General features: G+C 38.9%; 1 protein-coding gene and 1 long non-coding RNA gene across 6 annotated transcripts in view; one reads left to right on the forward strand and one right to left on the reverse strand.

The window, feature by feature from the left end:
• dnm1a (dynamin 1a) overlaps positions 1-23199 on the forward strand; it is a 123423-nt gene that overhangs the window by 75782 nt on the left and 24442 nt on the right. For 2 of the 5 annotated variants that reach the window (XM_077222498.1, XM_077222497.1), the window contains exons 16-19: positions 15343-15452; positions 17063-17174; positions 18466-18477; positions 18558-18728. In XM_077222498.1, coding sequence (XP_077078613.1) covers positions 15343-15452; positions 17063-17174; positions 18466-18477; positions 18558-18728 — 405 coding nt within the window. Of the gene's footprint in view, positions 1-15342; positions 15453-17062; positions 17268-18465; positions 18478-18557; positions 18729-23199 lie in introns of those variants that run through there. The other 3 variants (XR_013200998.1, XR_013200997.1, XM_077222495.1) reach the window with 2 other exon arrangements.
• The window catches only part of LOC143732427 (uncharacterized), a 91281-nt gene that overhangs the window by 46508 nt on the left and 21574 nt on the right, over positions 1-23199 (reverse strand). The gene's annotated exons all lie outside the window — the stretch shown is intronic.

The following is a 23199-nucleotide window of genomic DNA, read 5'->3' on the forward strand; positions in this document are numbered from 1 at the left end:
TGTGTGTGTGTGTGTGTGTGTGTGTGTGTGTGTGTGTGTGATGGGTAGGTTTAGGGGTCAGGTTAGTGTGTGTGGGATGGGTAGGTTTAGGGGTCAGGTTAGTGTGTGTGTGTGTGTGATGGGTAGGTTTAGGGGTCAGGTTAGTGTGTGTGTGTGTGTGATGGGTAGGTTTAGGGGTCAGGTTAGTGTGTGTGTGTGTGTGATGGGTAGGTTTAGGGGTCAGGTTAGTGTGTGTGTGTGTGATGGGTAGGTTTAGGGGTCAGGTTAGTGTGTGTGTGTGATGGGTAGGTGTAGGGGTCAGGTTAGTGTGTGTGTGTGATGGGTAGGTTTAGTGGTCAGGTTAGTGTGTGTGTGTGTGTGTGATGGGTAGGTGTAGGGGTCGAGATAGTGAGCGTGTGTGTGTGTGTGATGGGTAGGTGTAGGGGTCGAGATAGTGTGTGTGTGTGAGATGGGTAGGTTTAGGGGTCGGGTTAGTGTGTGTGTGTGTGTGTGTGTGCGTGTGTGTGTGTGTGAGTGAGAGAAAGAGAGAGAGTGTGTGTGTGTGTGTGTGTGTGAGAGAGAGAGAGAGAAAGAGAGAGAGTGAGTGTGTGTGTGAGAGAGAAAGAGAAAGAGAGAGAGAGAGTGTGTGTGTGAGAGAGAAAGAGAAAGAGAGAGAGAGAGTGTGTGTGTGTGTGTGTGTGTGTGTGTGTGTGTGTGTGTGTGTGTGTGTGTGTGTGTGTGTGTGTGTGTGTGTGTGTGTGTGTGTGTATGTGTGTGTGTGTGTGTGTGTGTGTGTGTGTGTGTGTGTGTGTGTGTAAGCAGAAGTAAAGGCATCGAATCAGGAAACTCTGTGATCCAGGAAAAGTCTTAATTGGAAACACACTCGTCTGGTTTTCATTTGTCTGGATGTTTGCAAGCGTGTGAAAGATCTTCATACGAGACTCATTGAGAAGCCGTTTTATCTTCGGTTCTCGACTCGATGTTTAAACACATGCAGATGAAATACAAGAGGAAAATGATCGCTTTCAAATCCCAGTTGTTTCTGCTAAACCTCTGAGGAATATCATCATTAGACGAGTTTCAGATCTCGAAAATGTCTCAAATGTTTGCCAAAGTCTGTAGTCAAAAGCCATGGATCCTCAAAACATTTCTAATTAAATTAATTTTATAGCTCTATACTATTGACTTACTTGAGTCTGGAAGTGTAGGAGAAACATCTGAGACACAGTGATGTAATTAGTTAGAGGTGCATTGGGTAATATTTAGCAAGATCTGTTAACAGAAATGCAATATCATATACAATACTGTATTAAAATGCACAGACATGTTTCTACGGTGGCCCTAAAGGGTCAAACGCGTTTCATCTCTATGTTGTTCTGCGTGCAAAGATGCTAGCTAAAGTCAGCGAATAAAACACAATCATGAACAAGTAACAATAATATTTGCAATAACATATCGTTTACTGAATAATTAAGTAAACTTAATTTCTTAATTTATCTTTGTAAAGAAACCTCATTGTTAAACGGGCTACTCTCTGCCGTCTCAGACGACGACATCACTTCCTGTCTGTCAGTCACCGTAACTTCTGTTGGGTGCAATTCACAACTTCGCCACTAGATGCCGCTAGAAATCACACACTGCACCTTTAAGATAAAACGACACTTTGCACACGTAAACTTTATTCACAGATTACATCATTGACATGAACACATGCTGAACAGATCATTATTTCTACTGTCGTTTATAAACCTCTGTTTGTCACGATGATTCTGAGTCACTATTATTAAATAATTATCTTATTGAACCAGATACAGATTTGAAAAAGAATCGCTTTTAAATCCCAGTTGTTTCTCCTAAAGGTTCCTCTGAGGAATATTATCATTAGACGAGTTTCTCGACAATGTCTCAATTTTTAAGTCAGTGATACTCATTTCTAATCAAATTCATTTTATAGCTCTATATGCTATTGACTCACCTGAGTCTGGAGAAACACAGACAGCGATGTAATAAGTTAAGATAAAACCACACTCTTCACACTTTGCACACGTATACTTTATTCCTTGATTACATCATTGACATGAACACATGCTGGACATTATTTCTACTGAACCTCTGTTTATCATGATGATGATGATGAAGATTCTTCATCCGTCTTGAGCTTCCCCGTCCAGCCTAACCAATGTGCAGACTACTGTACAAACACTACTACCTGAACAGGTAGTCTGAACACTGGGCAGGCGTGACGGGCGTCTCGTGACTCACTCGCTGACGTCGCTGGTTAGTGCGCGTCTGATGATGATGATGATGATGATGGAGTCTGAAACAGGCAGAATATGGAGGTGAGACACACACGATGATGATGATGCGTTCTGATTGGATGCTTCCCGTTTTCCGGGGAAAGTGATGATGCGTTCCCTGCGGTTTCAGGTTTCACTCAGAAATTCCCTAAAACTCTGCTGCACGTAGTGGATTTAGTGAGGATTGTAAAATGATTTATTCTGCCTTATGTAATCAGTTTTATTTTTTCCCCAAATTCCATTTTATTTTGTTCCAAATTCCATTTTTTTTTTTTTTTGGACTTTATTTTAATAGTTAAATTAAATTTTAGTAAACATGTCTAATTAACTGAAATCATGAAACTTATACGATTTAACAACAATTTATTAAAAGTTTAACAAACATTACATGTTTAGGGCCCTATAAAATATTTTTTTCCCCCTCAAATTCAGACAAATTACCAAATCTGGTGTTTTCTGTTTTAAATATTTCATCTATGGATCTAATTAACATCAAAATGTACTTCTTTGATACATACGAATGACGTTTCTGGTCATTAAAACCATTTCTGGTTATTTAGTAATTAATTTTGAATGATCAAATAAAAATATATGGCTATATATATATATATTAATTTGATTAGATCAATACATTTTATCTATCTATCCATCAGTTTTATATAGATTTCTGGTTATTTAGTGATTCATTTTGTAATCTGACTTTGATAAACCACACACACTCTTGTGTCCTCACTGGCCTCTGGAATAATCTTCATCACATCTGATGATCTTAACCGTTCTCTTTTAAGTTTTGCTGTACAATTAACAACAGACCAGCTGGAAATATTAATGACCTCTAAACTGAAAACATCATCAAAACTCTGCGTATGACTGAATATACTGCACCTCATCCCCCAGGTGTTTGTCCTCCTGAGTGTCAGTTTTCCCAATATTTCTACAGATGTAGTGAGACTCTGAATGTTTTTTCCCCGTGGTTTTCCGAGCGTGTTCCCGAACACATTCAGTATCCTCCAGCCGGCGTTTGAGAGGCGTCTCGATGCGTGGACTCGCAGGCTTGACGTGGCACACGACTGGTAACTGACTTCACCAGTGAGCGAGTGAAGGAGCAGAGAGGAGAAAGAGGCGGGGCTTAACTACGCTTCCCTCGTCTGGGTTTCTGTCCTGCTTTTTTTAGGGTGGCAGCAGGAAGTTGATGGTCAAAGGTCAACAGGAAGTGAAGCGCATTAATTTGCCGCATGTGTTGTGTCATTTTCGGGGAGGGGGATTGGGGGGTATAGCGGGATCGTTTCGGGTGGAAAATGCGCATGTCTGAGTGAGTGTATGTGTGTGTGTGTGTCTGAGAGTGTATGTGTGTGTAAGATAAAGATAAAATATACTTTAAAAGTGTGTGTGTGTGTGCACGCCACTGGTCCATGATTAGTATTTATGTCATGGTAAATTCTTAAATTAAAATGATGTCCCTGTAAATTCTTTTAATTCTTTCTAGCGGGAATCATTTCGGGTGGAAAATGCGCATGTGTGTGTGTGAGTATGTGTGAGAGTGTGTGTGTGTGAGTATGTGTGAGTGTGAGTGATGTGTGAGTATGTGTGTGTGTGTGTGAGAGTGAAAGTGTGTGAGTGAGTGTGTGATGGGAGTGTGTGTGTGAGTGAGTGTGTGTCTGTGAGTGTGTGTGTGAGTGAATGAATGTGTGAGTGAGTGTGTATATGTCTGAGTGAGTGTGCGTCTGTGAGTGTGTGTGTGAGTGAGTGTGTGTGTGTGAGTATGTCTGAGTGAGTGTGTGTGTGTGTGTGTGTGTGTGTGTGTGTGTGTGTGTGTGAGTATGTCTGTGTGAGTGTGTGTGTGTGTGAGTGTGTGTGTGTGTGAGTATGTCTGAGTGTGTGTGTCTGTGTGTGTGTGTGTGTGTGTGTGTGTGTGTGTGTGTGTGTGAGTGTGTGTGTGTGAGTATGTCTGAGTGTGTGTGTCTGTGTGTGTGTGTGTGTGTGTGTGTGTGTGTGTGTGTGTGTGTCTGAGTGAGTGTGTGTGTGTGTGTGTATGTCTGAGTGTGTGTGTGTGTGTGTGTGTGTGTGTGTGTGTGTGTGTGTGTGAGTATGTCTGAGTGAGTGTGAGTGTGTGTGAGAGAATGTGTGAGTGTGTCTGTGTGAGTGAGTGTGTGTGTGTGTGAGTGTGTGTGTGAGTATGTCTGAGTGAGTGTGTGTGTGTGTGTGTGTGTGTGTGTGTGTGTGTATGTCTGAGTGTGTGTGTGTGTGTGTGTGTGTGTGTGTGTGTGTGTGTGTGTGTGAGTATGTCTGAGTGAGTGTGAGTGTGTGTGAGAGAATGTGTGAGTGTGTGTGAGAGTATGTCTGAGTGAGTGTGAGTGTGTGTGAGAGAATGTGTGAGTGTGTGTGAGAGTATGTCTGAGTGAGTGTGAGTGTGTGTGAGAGAATGTGTGAGTGTGTGTGAGAGTATGTCTGAGTGAGTGTGAGTGTGTGTGAGAGAATGTGTGAGTGTGTGTGAGAGTATGTCTGAGTGAGTGTGAGTGTGTGTGAGAGAGTTGCGTGGCTTTGTAGCGCTGCAGGAATGTCGGAGTTTCTTGGCATGACGGTGGGCCTGTAATAACTCCAGATGTGCGGGACTGTGTTTTTCCTTCTGAAGCCGATTTCCTTTCCCTGTCCGCCGTGAATAAAGAGGCCTTTATGCTGGACGACCCCCCCATTCTCCCACACACACACACACACACACACACACTTAAACGTTGGGCAACGGAGTCAAAATCAGGACCAGATTTGATGTGGGAGGCAACAGAGATCGACCCACATAAAGACGCTCCATCACGAGTCTGAAAAACTACCAAACCGTTTCCAGTCTTCAGTTAACATTGTTAAAGTGATTATTCTGAAGTGTGAGAATGGAAATAGTGTAAACCTTATGATAATCTTACTAGTTCCACTGCCGTTTAAAAGTTTCTGATCGGTAAGATTTTTAATGTTTTTAAAAAGAAGTCTCTTCTGCTCACCAAAGCTTTATTTTTTTATATTTATTTTTTTAAATCTAATAAATGCAGCCTTGTTGAGCAGAAGAGACTTCTTTTAAAAACATTAAAAATCTTACCGATCAAAAACTTTTAAACGCCAGTGTACTCTATAAACATGATAAACTACACCTCTAATACTGAGCATTAAAGTTCCACATGTGTGTTTTCAGCGTTTGTGCTCCAGACATGATGAAGTACAGTATAAAAACCACCTAGCTATGCTTTTTTTAATGTAAAAATCAGGTCGTTTCAGACTCTTTTTTCCCCCCTCTATTTAATCTCCACCCGTTCTTGTGGTGTGCAGTGATGTGGTGTGTGTGTGTGTGTGTGTGACGGGAGGAGCTCTGGGTGGCGACTGTGTTTGCTTTAGCTACGGTTTCTCCTCTCGGACCCGAGCGAGGAGCCGGCTCAGCTGAATGTTGCACTGCAAAAAATAAAAACATTCTTTGTGGATATTTTTGTCTTGTTTTAAGGACGTTTGCATATTTTAACTGGAAAAAAACAAAAACATTTAACAAATTTAACACATTTAGATGTGCAATTAATAATAAATAAAATAGTTACATTTTTTATTTTTTTAAAAACATTAACTGGATAATTCACAAAAATAAAATTAACAAATTTAAATGTAAAATTTAACCGTGAATATGCATATGATTAATTAATTGAATGATAAATTAAATAAACAGCATTAATTTAATTGTTCATTTTTTTAAAAATATTTTAACTGTATAATTCTCAAACCAATTTTTTTATTTAATTGAAATTAAACCAAAGTAGCAGATGTAAAATTTGTATGATTAAATCAATAAATGAAATAAACATTTTTCAGTTTTTTCTCATGCAAATTGATTTTTCAAGTTAAAATCTGTAAACAACTTCACTAAACTAATTTTTCTCATGTAAATTGATTAATGTGTTATCAGTGTATATTATTACATGCACTATAGGCTTAAGTTTGACCCTTTTTCTATCTACAAAAACAAAAATTTTATTTGAAATCTGGTTTGTGAATTTAGCAAATGCATAAAACCGTATCCAGTGCAAGTCTAATACAGCTCTCAGTAACACTGTTAAAGTGATCCCTCCCCCTACATACACTCACAAAATCCTGTGGGAAACGCTGTATTATTATATTAATATATTAAGCATGAGAGAATGGAAATGTTGTAAACCTAAATGTTGTTTCGACTGTGAAGTAGCAGAAAAAGCCTCTGTTTGCGACTCCATTAAACTTCCCCGGGCTGTCGGGAACATTTATGTTCTTAATGAGGGAGCCAATGATAGAGTTCAGTATGTTCAGTTCATTTTGGCTCAGTTTTATTTCCGTCTGCGAACCCAAACACACTCTTTCATGAACTGATGAAATGTTTACCTTGAATGCGATAAAAGCACGCACAAATGTAACCAAGTCAGTGAAACCGACTTCAAGAGAGCCGTTTGATGCAAGCGTCCTGGAAAATATTCTATGCAAGTCTGTGCATTATGCAAAGTTTGCTTCATGCCTCACAGATAAAAGTGATGCAGAAGTGCATGTGTAGTCAGTGTTTGACCTTGGCGATGGGGGGGGGGGGTCGACGTCGTGCTTGTGTGCGGCTGTAAAGCAGGACACGAGGGGTTAATGTGTTTAACATGCCTGAGCCGTCGCCGCTGTAGACATTACTGTGTGTTCAGAGGGTTTGGGACGATCAATTCAAACCAGACCTTCTCTTTCTTTCCTTCTGCTTAAATCATACACGGATTTTTTCTTTCTAATCACATTAGCTCAGCAAAAGGCTTTACAATGCTGGGGGGAAAATCTCTTTTTTCTCTTTGTAGCGTGTCAGTATTTTCATAGGAGCTTTTCCAAGCGCTACATCACTGTATTTACTTTGCATTCAGTTGCACAGACAGTCGGACAGTTTTGAATATTTTATTACATCAGTTTGTTTGGATGGCTTGAGTATGTTAACCCTATTCATGTGCTTCTTTGAATGGCAAAATATTTAAATAACAAATATCAGCTTTCAGTCTTTTTTTGTTCTTGACAAGGCTATTTTAGTCAGTCACAGATCCTAGGGCGTAATCCGTTTCATTTTCCCCAAATTCCGTTTGATTTCGTTGCAAATTCCAGTTTTTGTTTTTTTTCGGGATTCCTTTTTTTGTGTGACTATTTTAATAGTTCATTTTTTTTAGTAAGCAAGTCTTATTGATTGAAATCATTAAACTTTTTTTTTTTTTTTACGATTTAATAATTTATTAAAGGTTTAACAAACAATACATGTTTAGGGCCCTTTGAAATAAATTATATAAATATTATATATATAAATTAAATACATTATATATATATATATTATAAATTATATTATATAAATATTTTTTTTCTCAAATTCAGTTTTATTTTGATCAAATTCTGTTTAAAATTTTCTAGATTCCATTTTAATGGCTTAATTAAATTGTAATGATTGAAAAGCATGTCTAATATATTAAATGAATAAAAACTATTTATTAAGTAAAAAAATATTAAATGTTTTTTTTATTCAGAAATGATATGTTCTGTATTTTAATTTTTCTGGCAATCAAATGAGAAGCATACACATTTTAACTAATTTAATTTATCTTTTAATCATATGAAATTAAACTTTGTCAAACAAAGTGCAGCACAGCAGAGCTTTACTGTTAAAAGTAAAACATGAAAGAAAAATCTTGATTATTCCTTAAATTGTTTTAATAATAATTACTATTGTTAGTGCTATTGTGCGATGTAGCTAAATTCTATTTTACAACAATAATATATTTCTGTCACAATTTCCTCAAGTTAAACCGAACTTTTATTTTGACGGGTTGCCATGAAGACTTGGGTTTCTGCGCCATTCATTCACACAGACACACACAGGATTCATATTTAGTCTTTTAGTGATTTAATATTTCACAGACACTAGCCTATATCACGATTTGATTTAAGTGTACTGACCTGCTTTATATTTATTCATAAAAATTCGACAAATTCAGTGAAATTCGTCTGCTCTGATTGTAAACACTAAATGATATCCGAGAGCTTAACTAAAAAGCCTCAGAGAAGTTTCAGATCATTTTGTGGAGTAGTTTAGCATCTTTACATTTCAAAGCAGCTTCTCCAAAACCAAGAGCTGAACGAGGATCGTTCTTAGCAGAATGACGCTTTCCTTTTTTCCTTTTGTGAATTAAAGACAGAAAAGAGGGGGAAAACCATGCATTTTGAAAATTGCCATTGGCTTGAGCTCAAGGCGCAGTCGTTCTGGTAATGAAGGGTTAGAGCGGCATTATTGCTCCCAGATGCTTCTCCACGACTCTTTGATGCAAACCCAGTCACACACACACATACACACACTCACACCGCTTCATATATAAAATAGGTTTTTGGTTTGGTTCATAAATAATACGTTTTTGGTTCAGTTCTACATATATAATAGCGTTATGGCTCTATATGTCCGTTCTGACGCGAACGCATGAACATGGACGTGTGTAAACATGCACATGTCTTAAAAGTGTGTTTGTTTGTATTACCGAGGGAAGTGTGTTTATGAACAGAGTCAGAACTTCCTCCGCTCTTATAATTGCGCGGGTATTAGTCACACCAAAAACAAAACAATGGAAAATATTCCCAGTTGAGTGTGTGTGGTTGGCTGGCCATATGAAGGAACATCTCTAATTGTATAAAGTAGATACGATACGATGAAGGAGGGACATCTGAGTGTGGCTGGAAAGTGATTATCCAGAGTTCTTGGGTCAGAGTCAAAAAATGTCTTAAGAAAACTGAGAGCCATCGAGACTTTACAAGAACATATGGAGAATCATTCAGTGTGTGTGTGTGTGTGTGTGTGTTTTGGGAGCTGGGGAGGTCAGAGGTCACGACTGATATACACTGATGTCTGACTTCTCACCCGCTGATGACTTCCATCCGTGTGTGTGTGTGTGTGTGTGTGTGTGTGTGTGTGTGTGTGTGTGTGTGTGTGTGTGTGTGTAACGTTAGGTTATGTTTAGTCGCAGCGCTGTGGTCTGTTGCTCTGTATATATGACTCTCTGTGGGGTTTTTTCTTTAAACACACACACGCGCACACACACACACAGACACACGCGCACACACACACACACACAGACACACACAGACACACACACACACACACACACACACACAGTGTTGTGATATGAAGAATGCTGCTAATTTTTTCATCTCTGTTGTCTGGGTCTGTTTGGATCCCCAGGGCAGATATATAGCAGATACTCTTGATACTCATACTTTTATTTTTTTTTACTTTAAAGGTTTTTTGAGTTGAGCTGTATGGGTGAACTTTACAGATAGAGTCTGTAAAGTCCTCAGTCACAAAAAAGGTGTATTGAAAATCGAATTTTAGGACCATTAAAATGGTCTTAATTGTGTTTTATTCATATTTACTTTTATTGTGTTTGCTTTTTGCACTTTGAGCTCTAATGCTTGACATGATAAAAGAAAATGAGGAAACACTTCAAATCATTTAATATCACTTATACTACAGGGCTGTTGAATGCTTGATTCTGATTGGTTGAGAACGTTCTAAGGTGTGCAATTATTTTCAGGGAAACGCACGGCTAAAGTAGTTCCAGGCAGGTCTTGACCGCATTACAGTTCCATATCACCATGTAATAACGGAAAAAAGGATACAATTCATAACAAGAAGTGACAACGACAAATCCGCTTCAACTTCAAGAGGAAAAAAAATGACAGACTATTTTGATTTTCCGGAAGTAAATTTTAATATTTTATGGTGAACATAAACATTTTAACAACTGGGCGACCGCAGTATTGGATAGCTCAGATGAAAAAACAAATAAACGGAAGAGGACATCAAAGGCAGCCGGCAACAACGAAAGACATAAAACAATCAGCGAAGAACAGCTAGACCGACTCGAGGGCGAAAAACATGAAGAAAACACCAAAAAAACAACAGCTTGGGCTGTCAATGTGTTTAACGACTGGCTTAAGCCAAAAAATACTGTGGACAAACTAGAGAGAGACGGGGCAGACTCTTTAAATACCCAGCTGCGGGCTTTCTATGCCACTGTCCGAAACGCATCTGGCGCAGAGTATTCAGTGTCAAGGTTTCTCTCCCTACGAGCTGGACTGAACCGCTATATATCCAAATACAATATCATAGGACAGACAGAATTCAAATCATCCAACGACGTATTCAAGGCCGTCCTGAAAAAGTTTCGCAAGGCTGGGAAAGACTCCAGTTCTCATCATCCTCCCATTTTGACCGCTGAAATAGAGCGCATTCGCAACTCTATGTATCTGTCACCAGACACAGCAGCCGGGCTGGTTCGCAAAGTCTGGTTTGATATTCAGCTGAACCTGGCAAGGAGGGGGCGTGAAGGAAATCGGGAATTAAGAAAGCATTCGTTCGTCATTAAAAAAGACGAAAATGATGATGAATATATTTGCTTATCTTATAATGCAGAAACAAAAAAAGCCGACCGATCCCAACAAAGACTGCTACCGAGGATTCATGTTTGCCAATACAGGGGACCCCCTTTGCCCTGTTAAAAGTTTCAGAAAGTACATCGCCAAATGCCCACCTAATGCCACATCCTTCTACCTTCATCCACTGAAAGTCCCACAGGAGGAGCTTGATGGGAGAGATTGCTGGTATTCCCACGAACCGATGGGTGTAAACTATCTTGGGAACATGCTTCCGCGTATCAGTGGGGCAGTCGGCTTATCCAAAAGATACACCAACCTTTCATTAAGAAGCACTGCAGTTCAAATGCTGTCAGAGGCAGGGCTGGAGAGCAGACAGATCATGTCTGTCACAGGGCACAAGTGTGAAACAAGCCTGAGGAGCTACTGGGCACCTTCCGCTAAAGAAAGAAAGACATTGAGCTTGATCCTCTCAGGAAACAAAAGTACAAACGAAAATCAAGCCAAGGATCACCAGGGGAAAAAAAACCTCTGCTAACATGCAGCCCAATGTTGATCTGCCATTTTCGATGTCTGACTTCACCATCAATGGAAACGTGCAGTTTAATATTAATAAATAAATTTGTTCGAAATTCGTTTTCGGTCTCATTATTGCAACCTCTGTGTAGCAATGTTCAGGGAAGAAGGAGGCGGGGAACCGGCGAACATTCAAATAAACTTTATTAAAATAAAACAAACCAAACTAAAATACCGCCAGCAGCCCCTCGCGGACGACTGCTGGCTAAAATAAAACACAAACACAAAAAACAAAACTCAACTAAAATACAGGCCTGTTCCTCTCTCGATCATCAACGTCGTCGCTCCTCCTTTATGCTTCCGCTCCTCCGTGAGAGATGCGAGACCGGTGTGCTTCACAGGTGTTGCTCATTAACACTCGCACCACCGGCCTCGCGCCGTTCTCTCACGTTCCTCGGCCGTCCTGTTCGCCACACTCTGTCTCTCTAATAACTACACTAATAACTGCATTAGTCTGCCGTCAGTGGCTCAAACCTCCGTTACTAACTCTAAAATGACGTTTTGGAATTAGCAACGGAGGCATGGGATTAGATGCGTAAGAAATTAGTCCCAGCGTTTTAATGACAAAAACTTGACAAACGTCTATAATCACATCATCTGAACAATGTTTCGAGGTGTGGTAACTGTAGTATAAGCGTAACAATTGACTCCGGGCCGTTGAATTGTTAGAAAAATAATGCACACCCGAGATGTAACGGCCACTCCGCTTCCCGTCGTGACCGCATTACCACCCCGGGTGTGCATTACTTTTCTAATAATTCAACGGCCCGGAGTCAATTATTCCTTACATAATAGCATTTATAGGTTAGAGAATTCATTTTTTATATGTAGTTTTTTAAATATTTGCAATAATTTCGAAAATGACTTCACCAGAGAAAATACTACCATAATAAGTAAATGCTTAATTTAAATAATATACATTACATCATATAATTGAGTGTTAAGTTGGATATCTGTTTAATTCTCATAAATATAATGCAAAATCTAAACAACAAAAAAAGTATCTTTAATATTGACTTGATTTTAAATTCTTATTTTTTTGTTCTTAGTAAAAATTAGTTTTTGATAGGTTTTGAAAGATTCACAAGATTATATAGGTTCTTAAATGTTTCATTATGTGTGTTTTGGTTCCTGGATTCTGTTTTAATTGTTCTTTTATTTTGAAAGTAACACAAAAATGATCATTCTGTCATAATTTACTAGGCTGAGAAAATTACAGAATTGGGTGAAATTTTGCTTTAAAAATAAAGTTTCAAACCTATATGACTTTCATTTTTCTGTGGAACACAAAAGATGATATTTATGTTTTCTGTACAAAGCTGTCAAATGTAAATATAGTGCTCATCATCTGTGCTTTAGAGCTCGACAGCCCCTGGTCACTGCTTTCATTGTGCAAATAAGATCAGATTGAATGTTCTGCTTTTTGTGTTTCACAGAAGAAAAAAAATCATCATGTCTTAAAATAGATTGAATGTAACTCGACACCCTTGCCTTATTTAGTATACACGGCTCTATGAATATGCAACTGAGCCCCGCCTCCACTCACTCACTCAGAGATCCACTCGTTGACGATCACACGTTGATCTGATTGGTTACAAGGTATTTTGTGACGTCAGAAACACAATGTCAGTCTTTTTGAGACTGTCTTTGGTTCACTGCAGTTTTAAGGAGAAAATACTCAGCAATGCTGTCGACTTATGAATTTACACATGGTTTGTCTGAAAGCATATTAACATATAAACAACATTAAAACGAGGGTAAGAAACAATGACTTTGTATGTGATGACGAGCACTGTTTCTTTAAGAGCGCAGTCATGATCTTTCTATCGTTTCCTTTTTCCTCAAGACTCTTTTTCCAAAATCTGGCTGAGGAAAAGGAAAAGTGTGTCTCACTGAGCAACTGCTCCCCAGTCAGAAACTGTGTGTGTGTGTGTGTGTGTGTGTCCCTACTCAACTATATTTTGGGGACAAATTTAGTGTCCAAAACCTGACAGTCTCCAAAAACCTCCCTTTAGGGACGTCCTCATTTGTAAATCTCATATAAAAATAAAGTAATTAAAGGTTTTCTAAAAATGTAAAAATGCAGAAAGTTTTGTGTGATTGGTAGGTTTAGTGTGTGTGTGTGTGTGTGTGTGTGTGTGTGTGTGTGTGTGTGTGTGTGTGTGTGTGTGTGTGTGTGTGTGTGTGTGTGTGTGTGTGTGTGTGTGTGTGTCTGCATGAGATGGGTAGGTTTAGGGGTTGGGTTAGTGTAAGGGGACAGAATAAACTGTTTGTACAGTATAAAAACCATTACGCCTATGGAGAGTCCCCATTTAGATAGCTAAGTAAACGTGTGTTTGTGTGTGTGGGTGTGGAGAAGACGGTTGCTATGGCTTCATAGATGACGTCATCCCTACTGCACCATGGCGACTGTGTTTTATATGTGATGACGAGCAGCGAACACACTCGGAAAACCCCTGAAACTGACGAAAAACCCCAAATAGAGTTTCAGAAAAGATCTCAAACTGCGCTCAGGTTTGCCAACGTCCGCAATCAAACTCAGAGATGTCTTTAATGACGCTGTGGTGGACCAGACTCGACCGCTCGCCCGCCCTGACGGGTTATTTTAGGTCTGTCGACTCTAATCAGTTCCAGCCGTGTGTGGCGGAGACTGAACATCACTCATATATATATATATATACACACACACACACACACACAGTTCTCACACACACTCTCACACTGGGGGCTGTTTTTTCCCTCTGCACTCTTTCTTTGTTACTATAGTCACTCATCACTGTTATTATCACTCATGTTAATGATCTGTACAACCCTCCCACACTAATGTTGTGTCTTAAATGACGTACTTTACACTTATACACGTGTAGTGTATGAATTTTATAACGTATTTCTTTTCGTCATTCAACATTGCAGACTCAGGCTCCTCCCCTTTTGCTACGTAATTAAATCTGCAACAGTCGAGTGCATGAAGTGTCCAACATTACACACTTTGTCTTTTCGTTTAAGTAAGTGCATCATCCGGATATTTAAAATGTAGCCTTAAAGTCCCCCTGTGGTGAAAATCCAGCTTTTAATGTTTTTATATGTCTATGTGATGTTTTTAATATGAATTTACACATGGTTTGTTTTAAATCATAAGTCGACAGCATTGCTGAGTATTTTCTGCTTAAAACTGCAGTGAATCAAAGACAGCCGGTTTAAAACACGGTTTAAAATCGCTGTTGTTTCTGACATCACAAACTACCTTGTAACCAATCAGGAGGGGCTCATTTGCATATTCATAGAGCTGCGTATACTAAATGAGGCAAGGGTGTCGAGTTACATTCAAGATATTTTAAGCCATGCAGAATTTTTCTTCAAGGAAAAAACTTTTAAATATGTCATTATGCTGATCAAAGATGAGTTTTAAGGGATAAAATGAAGTCCCCGGATTATCTACTATTTCCGGTGGATTTTCGAAGTGTGGATCCGTGCTCACTATAACGGCTGATATTACCCACAACCCACTGCGCTTTGGAGGAGGAACTACAAACACGAGTAAAGTGTTAAAAACTACAAATTATGGCAGATATGCGTGAGAGGTTTAGATAAAGGTTTGAGTGACTAATCAAAGTTTATCCTGATATAAAAATATTTATTTATTATTATCAGGTTATATTTCATCTGCAATAACAATGGACTTTTGTAAAGATCCATTTGGCCATTAACTTTTAAAAGCATCGTTATGCATGAATATGAGGAGAGTCTCTGTATGAATGACCCGCGACTGCAGATCAACGTGATTCTGCATTTCTCTCCGATACGATGGGAAATGAAATGTGACAAGATGATTGACAGGCCAGTTTACTGTGTCAGGATGAGACGAAGAGAGCAACCGTTAAAGATGCAATCGTATTACGTGATAGTTGTCCCAAAGCTTTCTGCTACATACTTAAAAGTATGCACTTTTTCTTCACAAAAAGAGTACATACTTTCAGGGCGTAGAATAAGTAGGCGGATTGAGACGCAGCATCAGTGTTTCAGGTTTCATTAATGTCAGTAAACTCTGTTCCGCCCCCTGCAGGAGAAAGAGAAGAAGTACATGCTGCAGGTGGACAATCTGAAGCTCAGAGATGTGGAGAAGGGCTTCATGTCCAGCAAACACATCTTTGCCCTGTTCAACACTGAGCAAAGGTCAGAGGTCATCCAGCACCACATGAAAAGTCGTACACATCCTGCTTAACTTTTTAATGTGATGTTTAGCCCCTCTTTTTTAATCGCCTTTTTTTCATAGAGCATATTTTAGTAATTATCATAAATTAGGTATGATTCGAAAGCTTAGGAACTCGTAATTCATCCTGTGAAAGCGGTTTTAGAATTGGACGTTGCATTACCATAGAAATGGTACTCTAAATTCTTTTTGCGTGCTCATCCCATATTGGGCGGTGTCAGGTTTCATATTACAAAATTTATTTTGAACTACTTTATAATCAGAACCTTTTCCAAACCAAAAAGACATTGTCAGAAAGGTCTGAGTCTCAAGTTCCATATTTTGTGATATGCATTAATGCGAGAATGCAATTAAAAAAATTCAATGGAATGTGTGCGTCACCCGGTGGCTATTTTTGGTATTACGCCTAAACAAAATCTCATGTGAACTTAAATTTTTGTAATTTCAACTTCAAATTTTGAACACAACTTGGTTAGACATATGGCTTTGATTTTAAAGTAATTTTAGAGTAAAACGTATTTTGTAAAATATATAAAATAAAAAATATTTAGTACAGTGCATTTGATTGCTTTCACTTCAGCAATAATCTGCTGAGTGTCTATTTTGAAACACGACCAAACTTAGGTCTATATTGAATTACAAGTTTATTTCACGCCTATTCTCAAAAAGGGACAGTTAAGTGGTTATTAAACGACTTGCTAAAAAAGCCTAAACTATCAATCAGACGACAGAAGGCGTGTAGTGGATTGTGTGCAACAGGTTAATCAGCAAAGTTTTGAACATGTTGATCATTTAGAAGCCAAAGACACATTTATCATCTAATGTCTGCTTAGTATTACGCCTAAACAAAATTTCCTTGTGAACTTCCGTTTTTGTGATATTAACCTCAAATTTGGAACACAACTTAGATTAGACATATGGCTTTGATTTTATAGTAAAACATATTTTGCACATTTTTTTTTAAATAAAATAACAAATATTTAGTACGGTAAATTTTTTAAATTTACAATAAATTTAAACTTCCACAACTTTTTCATACTTTAATTTTTTTATCTGCTTTAATAATCTGCTGAGTGTCTTCTTTGAAACTAGATCAAACATACGTCTATATTCCAAAAGCATTCTTGAATTACAACTATTTAAGTTTGGATGGTGTATTTTCACGTCTGATTCAGATTCAGAGTGTTTTATTTAGTGCCATGTCAGCATCCAAGGATATTTTCATGGCAAAAATTCAATTACAAAAATACAAATATCATATAAATACAATTTTAAATTAACATATGATAAAAAAATCCAAAACCTTTTCAGGCATAATCTACCTAAACAAGTCCTTCATAAAAAAAGCATTATACTTGTGGACAATCTAATAAAATATGTTTAACAGTTAGGGGAATCTTACAAAACATGCATATTGTTGGGTCTTCACCTTTAAGCAAAAAAGCATGGGTCAAACTTGTATGTTTCACGTCTGAAAAAGGGGGTTTACAGTTAAGGGGTTAAAAACTACTGGCTAAAAAAGCCTAAACTATCAATCAGAAGCCAAAGATCTGGTGATGTGCTTGCGTGACAGGAACGTGTATAAGGACTACCGTCAGCTGGAGTTGGCCTGTGAGAGTCAGGAGGACGTGGACGGGTGGAAGGCGTCGTTCCTGCGCGCCGGCGTTTACCCGGAGCGTGTGGTGGTTTGTGTTCATCTTTACTTCATCTTTTTACAACAAAGGGACGGAAATCAAACTTGACGGAGGTCCGTGGGCCGAAAGTAAAAGTTGCATTTTATAAAATTCAATTCACATTTATCACTATGCACATCGTTTCAATGCAGCTTTACAGAAAATGCATGAGTCCACTTTACAATTTACAGTGATCTGTTATCAGAGGTAACTGTCTAAATTATGCATTTCAGAAATGTACATTAATAAATTGTTAGCTAACTGTGATTTTATATATTTAAACAATGTAGTAAAGGCAGAAACAATGAGCTCACTGAAGTAATGAATACTTGTCTGTTAAGAAATGATTATGATATTTAGAACTGGTGCATGTTGATAGTTATATCAAACTTCTATATTAAATGTAAAGTGGTTAGTCTTGGTTCCCCTGATTTATGATTTCATAATTTTAAAACATTCAGCAATCTGCTAATATTATTAGTGTAATATTGTTGCATTCGCCAGGGTTTATTTAGTTGCGGATGAGAAATAAATTATGTTTATAATATGCAAATATGCAAAGTTGATTTGTATTTAATGCAACAGAATATTTTACTGATTAAAATAGGCCTATAAATAAAGTCTATTATTAATAAGGGAATAATTACCACAATAATTAAATAAACAACTAAATTACGTTTATAACATGGCTCTCTTTATTTTGTGATTCTGATTGCATTGAAAAAATATATCAGAGAACTTAAGCGCAGTATTAATATAACTGTAATATTGTTGCATTCGCCAGAGTTTATTTTGTTGCTGATTGCTCATTATCTCTTATATAATACAAAATAAACAAAAGGCAAGTTACAGCACAGTGTATATTCTCCAAATGTTCCCGGATATGAATAATAGGCCTATATTGCAACTGCATGGGGACAAAGATAAAAACTTAGCATAAAACTTAATTCAAACTTGGCAGCATGATGATTTTTCTTAATTTAACATGCATTTGTTTCCTCAATCTCGCATTTGTTTGTTGTGGCAGCGCACGTGTAATCGGAAACGGCCTGGTAACTAAAAAAAATTGAATTTCATATATATTGTATTTAATTAAGTCAAACACTTTTCAAGTACCACCTCATAAATATGGCTGTTGTCAAGGGTTTTCCAGGATTTCAAAAAGTCCAATTCAAGTAGGCTACTTTGAGCATCTTGTAAGACGTTGATCAAAGGGCCCTAGTTTGGGCATCTGTGATCTACAGGACAAATGAAGATGTGCTTTTCTCTTTCTCTCACGCTGCTTCCTGTTGCATCACACTAGGAGAAGGAAAAGGTATAGCATTTTATATTATTTCTGTATCTTTTGCATTTGCGTTGTGCATTTTCCTCAGATCTCTGTGATTGTGTGTGTAGAGCGACGCCGGGGAAGAGAACGGTTCGGACGGTTTCATGCACTCCTTGGACCCTCAGCTGGAGCGGCAGGTGGAGACCATCCGAAACCTGGTGGACTCGTACATGAGCATCGTCAACAAGACTGTACGAGACCTGATGCCCAAGACCATCATGCATCTGATGATTAACAATGTAAGCAGCATCAGAGGCTCATCTGTGTTGAGCAGAAGCGCTGATAATGTTAGCATTTCTATGGTACCCTAGTGGTTAAAGAAGCCGATGGCTGAAAGTTTGTTAGTTAAAACTGTTAACGATTACTCGGCGATCGATTAATTGTCGATAATTAGGGGTGTCGAAATTAATCGTTTCTTCGATGCATCGCGATGCAGACGAGGACGATGGGGTATCGGTTCAGTAATAGATCATAACCGGTTATAATTGTACTGACGCTTTCCTGACGTCATTTATCGCGTATGTGCTTTGTCGCGGTAGCATACACTGGCAGAGGGAGGCGAGACGCGAGTGCGAGTAATTAAAAATGCTCCAACTACTTTAAAAGTCTACATATTGGCACATTTCGGCTCTTATGAACAACCTGGTGCACGACCTGGATAGACACATGCTGTGTGCGCTCATGTCACGCACAAATCAGGAGGTAATACCACTAACTTGATAAACCACGTTAGCCGCGTTCACCGCGAGCTGTGAACGCCTGCAGAGTCTGACTGCTGTAGAGTCAGCGGACGAGCTCCAACATCACCCGAATCCGCAGCCAAAAACAAATCATCCACTCGCCATAATAATGCTCTCTGATTTAAGTATCCGCACCCAATGGTCAAATTACAATTATTCTGTGTTGTTAAGCGTGATTATAAATGGATGATCGTCACCTTCAACAGCGGACTTGGCGGCGGTTGATGCGCGCATCTCTAGGGTGAATGAGCGCTGCTTTTAAATTAACATTTCTTTAAAACAAAATTGATTTGACAGAATTTCATTTTCTAAATATCATAAACAGACTTTACTCTTACACACGCTCGCGCGCACGCACACATCCCTTTTGAAGTAAAATTTAAAATTAAAGGGATGCAGTGCATCGTAATGCATCACGATATCGAATTGAACTGAATCGATGACATGATAATCGTAATCGAACCGAACCTTGAGACCATTGTAGGTTCACAGGTTCACACCCCTAGAAACAAGACTCACACTATGATCCACACTATACTAAGAAACACTGATATTCATACCCTCTCTCTCTGTGTGTGCGTGTGTGTTAGGCTTGTTACGGTAGTCTGTGTTACCGGTGTTACACGGTGTTCAGTCACAACAACGGTTTCATCACTTGCCCACCGCGACACCGCAAAAAAAAAAAGTTTAAAGCATTTAATATATTTAACGCAATTACGCAGTATCTGTTAATTCCTGCCTATTACACACACACACGCGCATATCGAGTTCTCTTTTGTGTTTTTCATTAAGAATAATAACAAACCCACCATTCCAGCCATTTGCAAAGACCCGCTCCCTTTAGTTACTGTTGCTGTGTCAGACAAGCCGTGCCGCTCTCACGCCACACACTGTGGCTGAATCCGAAATCGCCCCCATACCCTTAAAATGGGCGTTATTTGAGGAGATAGACATTTTTAGGGCCCTATAATTTCCACGATCACGAAATCACGGACGAAATCGCGGAATTGGACGATTAACGCGGAATCTAGTGTTATCGCAGAATTTTAGATATTTTTTATGAAATTTTGTTTTTGTGTGGGAGAAGAACGTATGTCTGGGGAAAATGTAGACTGGGGGAAGAAAATCTGGGCGACACAACCCCTCCTGTCATTTCTGCTCCGACGACGGCATCAAAACAATGAAAGCATGGCGAAGCGGCTCTCCACGCCTCTGCTTTCATCGGCGAAAAAGTTAAGAAACTTGACGCTAAGCCCTCAGTACCGAGCCGAGCAATTCACACGTGACTTTTATGAAGTGTTTCCAACACATAATTCGCGGCGAAGAATGAACACTGGCCGCCACATATTGCCTTTTGTTCATTTTTTTTAACGCTTTCAGTTGCATTTCCTTTCCCTGCTCTCCCTCCGTCTCTCTGTCACTCACGTGTCTCTCTATCTATCTCTCTCTCACTCACACACACACACACACACACACACACATACACATACACACACCCTCCGTGCACACCGCGTCTGTCAATGAGGCGCCGGACTGGACAAAAGCGAAGCGACAGCGCGAGAGAGACCGTCCGAGTGTGTCCGAGAGCGCACTCGACAGTGCGCGAGAGAGAGACAGAGTGTGACTTTTATTTAAACTTATGTAAACTAATATAATTTATTTTACTGGACAGTTTAAAGCTCCTAACCATATTTTGTTGTTACTCGAAGTACTTAGAGTGAAGTGTTATGTTGCATCATGTAGTATTTGTGCTGAAAAGTAAGTGTAAATGTCTGTTACCTCAATAAATTTAGGGTCATTCCTATTTTATTTGTGTACATTTTAATTATTAACATTAAAAGCACACTCTTTTTACGACTAAAATAACAGTAAAGGGTGAAAAAAACTGAATTCCCCAAAACTAAAACGGAATTTGGGAAAAAATAAAACGGATTTTATAGGGCCCTACATTTTTAGTGGTGGCCGAAACCATAGTGGACGTTATTGAGAGCACTTATTCAATCCCACATTGCACTGCATTAACGAGTGTACAGCTTATGTACGCTCAACGGCTGTCCAAATTCGCTCACTCGTTTTCATTCACTCCTTGAAGTGAACAGTATTAGTGGACTAATGTAGGGAATAGGCCTTACTTAGTGAATGAGGGTTTAGGGGGCGATTTCGGATTCAACCCATTTTTTCAAGCAGTGAAAAATAGAGGACACTGACAACGCGCTGACAGACAGGACCGAGCACGTAATATTTAATATTAGGGCTGCACGTTTTCAAGTTTTTCATTAACCGTTAACCGAGCCCCTTAGCGGGTAATACTCGGTTAACCATAGTGTACGCGCCGCAACCCCGCGATACAGACACACGAGAAAGGGGTAGTTCGTTTTTAACACCTTTAATAACTGCACAAAACATCTTTTAGGTGGCAAAATATTGTTTTAGGCTACCTAATTCTGTGAATTACACTGCACAAACCAAAAGTACTACTGCCGAATGAAGAAGGGTCAGTTCTCCCCAGAACATAAAACATTCATTTTATTTTATTTTTCGTGTTCGCATTTATATGGAACAAACAATTGGACGTGGCAGTTCTGGAAGCGGCACTAAAACTTTCACAGAGACCTCAAACAGAATGCACAAAGCCTTTCTTTAAAGTGAATTTCGTTTTGTATTAATTGTATCTTAATTTTAATCAATGTTTCATCAACCAATTACCTGGAAATAAGAAGTAAATATAGCAGACATTAGATAATACGGAGCCGCCGGCGCGTGAACTGGAGCTCATCTCATAAACGAATTCCGAAACTCGGCGTAGGCTATAAGGTAGCCTAGTTGTCTCACAGACCTGATAAATAAATCTATATTGAAATGTCTACTTTTAAACACAACAATTCAAAACGAAAGAAAACAGACTGCTCTCTGCTTATGTAATCCGTATGAAAAGTGCATTTCTCTCCAGCGCGTTCACTGCGAAGATCGCGAATCAGCATTGTCAACTTCATCTTTCCAGCTGAGTGAGCCTGGAAACAATTAAAATGTCTCCTTGCTATATCTGACATATTCATAATCATTACTTTTGCCTGTTCTTTTTGACAGCTTTTAGGTTATTGGCAGCGCAACCCAGGCTACATTACATGAACGCGTCAGCACCGAAAACATGGAGATGGAGATTTTTTTAAAATAATCGCACAACCTATTTGATATTCCAATTAAATAGGCTACTCAGTTAGGCTACTCATCCCAACCAACTATTAAAAAAATGTTTACTTGTAAACGGTCTTTTTACATGTTAGTTTTCTTCTGTGAGCGGGAATTGAAAACCAGGAGTGGACTGTTAGCGAAGTGATTACAGAATGCTTAGAGTGGAGAGAGGAACGTGCTTTCGCTCCACTCCAGGCTTTGATCACATCCCCCTCAGCAAGGTGAATACACCTCGTCTTTCCTTAATTTAAGACCTATTCAAACTAAAATTAAGACATTACACTATTTGAGAAATGAAAGCCTATTTACGGCCTTAAAATTATGAAAAGTGAACTTCTTGTGGACAATTCAAATGTCTGGGAGCGCTCTGGCGGTGCAAAAATGTATTACAACTAAATTCAATGCACGCCATTGACGCCACTTAACCGAGCAAAATGTTTCACTCGGTTACGCAATTTTTAACGGTTAATCGGTTAACCATGGACACCCCTATTTAATATGAAACAAAGTCTCAAATTTTAAATTTGGTCAGTCAAAGAAAATTAAACAATAAATAGGCCTACTGTTTTGTCGCTCTTTAATGTGTCGTGACAGATTGCCTCAGTTAAAGCCAAGTTCAAATCCACCGACGTTAATCTACTAATGGCGCTTTTCAACTGCATGGTACGGCTCGGTACGGCTCAGTATGGTTCGGCTCGGTGCGGCACGGTTCGCTTCGCTTTTCCACTGCGTGGTACGGCTCAGTATGGTTCGGCTCGGTGCGGCACGGTTCGCTTCG

This window comes from Siphateles boraxobius, unplaced genomic scaffold (genome assembly GCF_051911475.1).
Source record: "Siphateles boraxobius isolate OS27281-9 unplaced genomic scaffold, OSU_SipBor_1 120, whole genome shotgun sequence".
In the NCBI taxonomy this organism is placed as follows: Eukaryota; Metazoa; Chordata; class Actinopteri; order Cypriniformes; family Leuciscidae; genus Siphateles; species Siphateles boraxobius.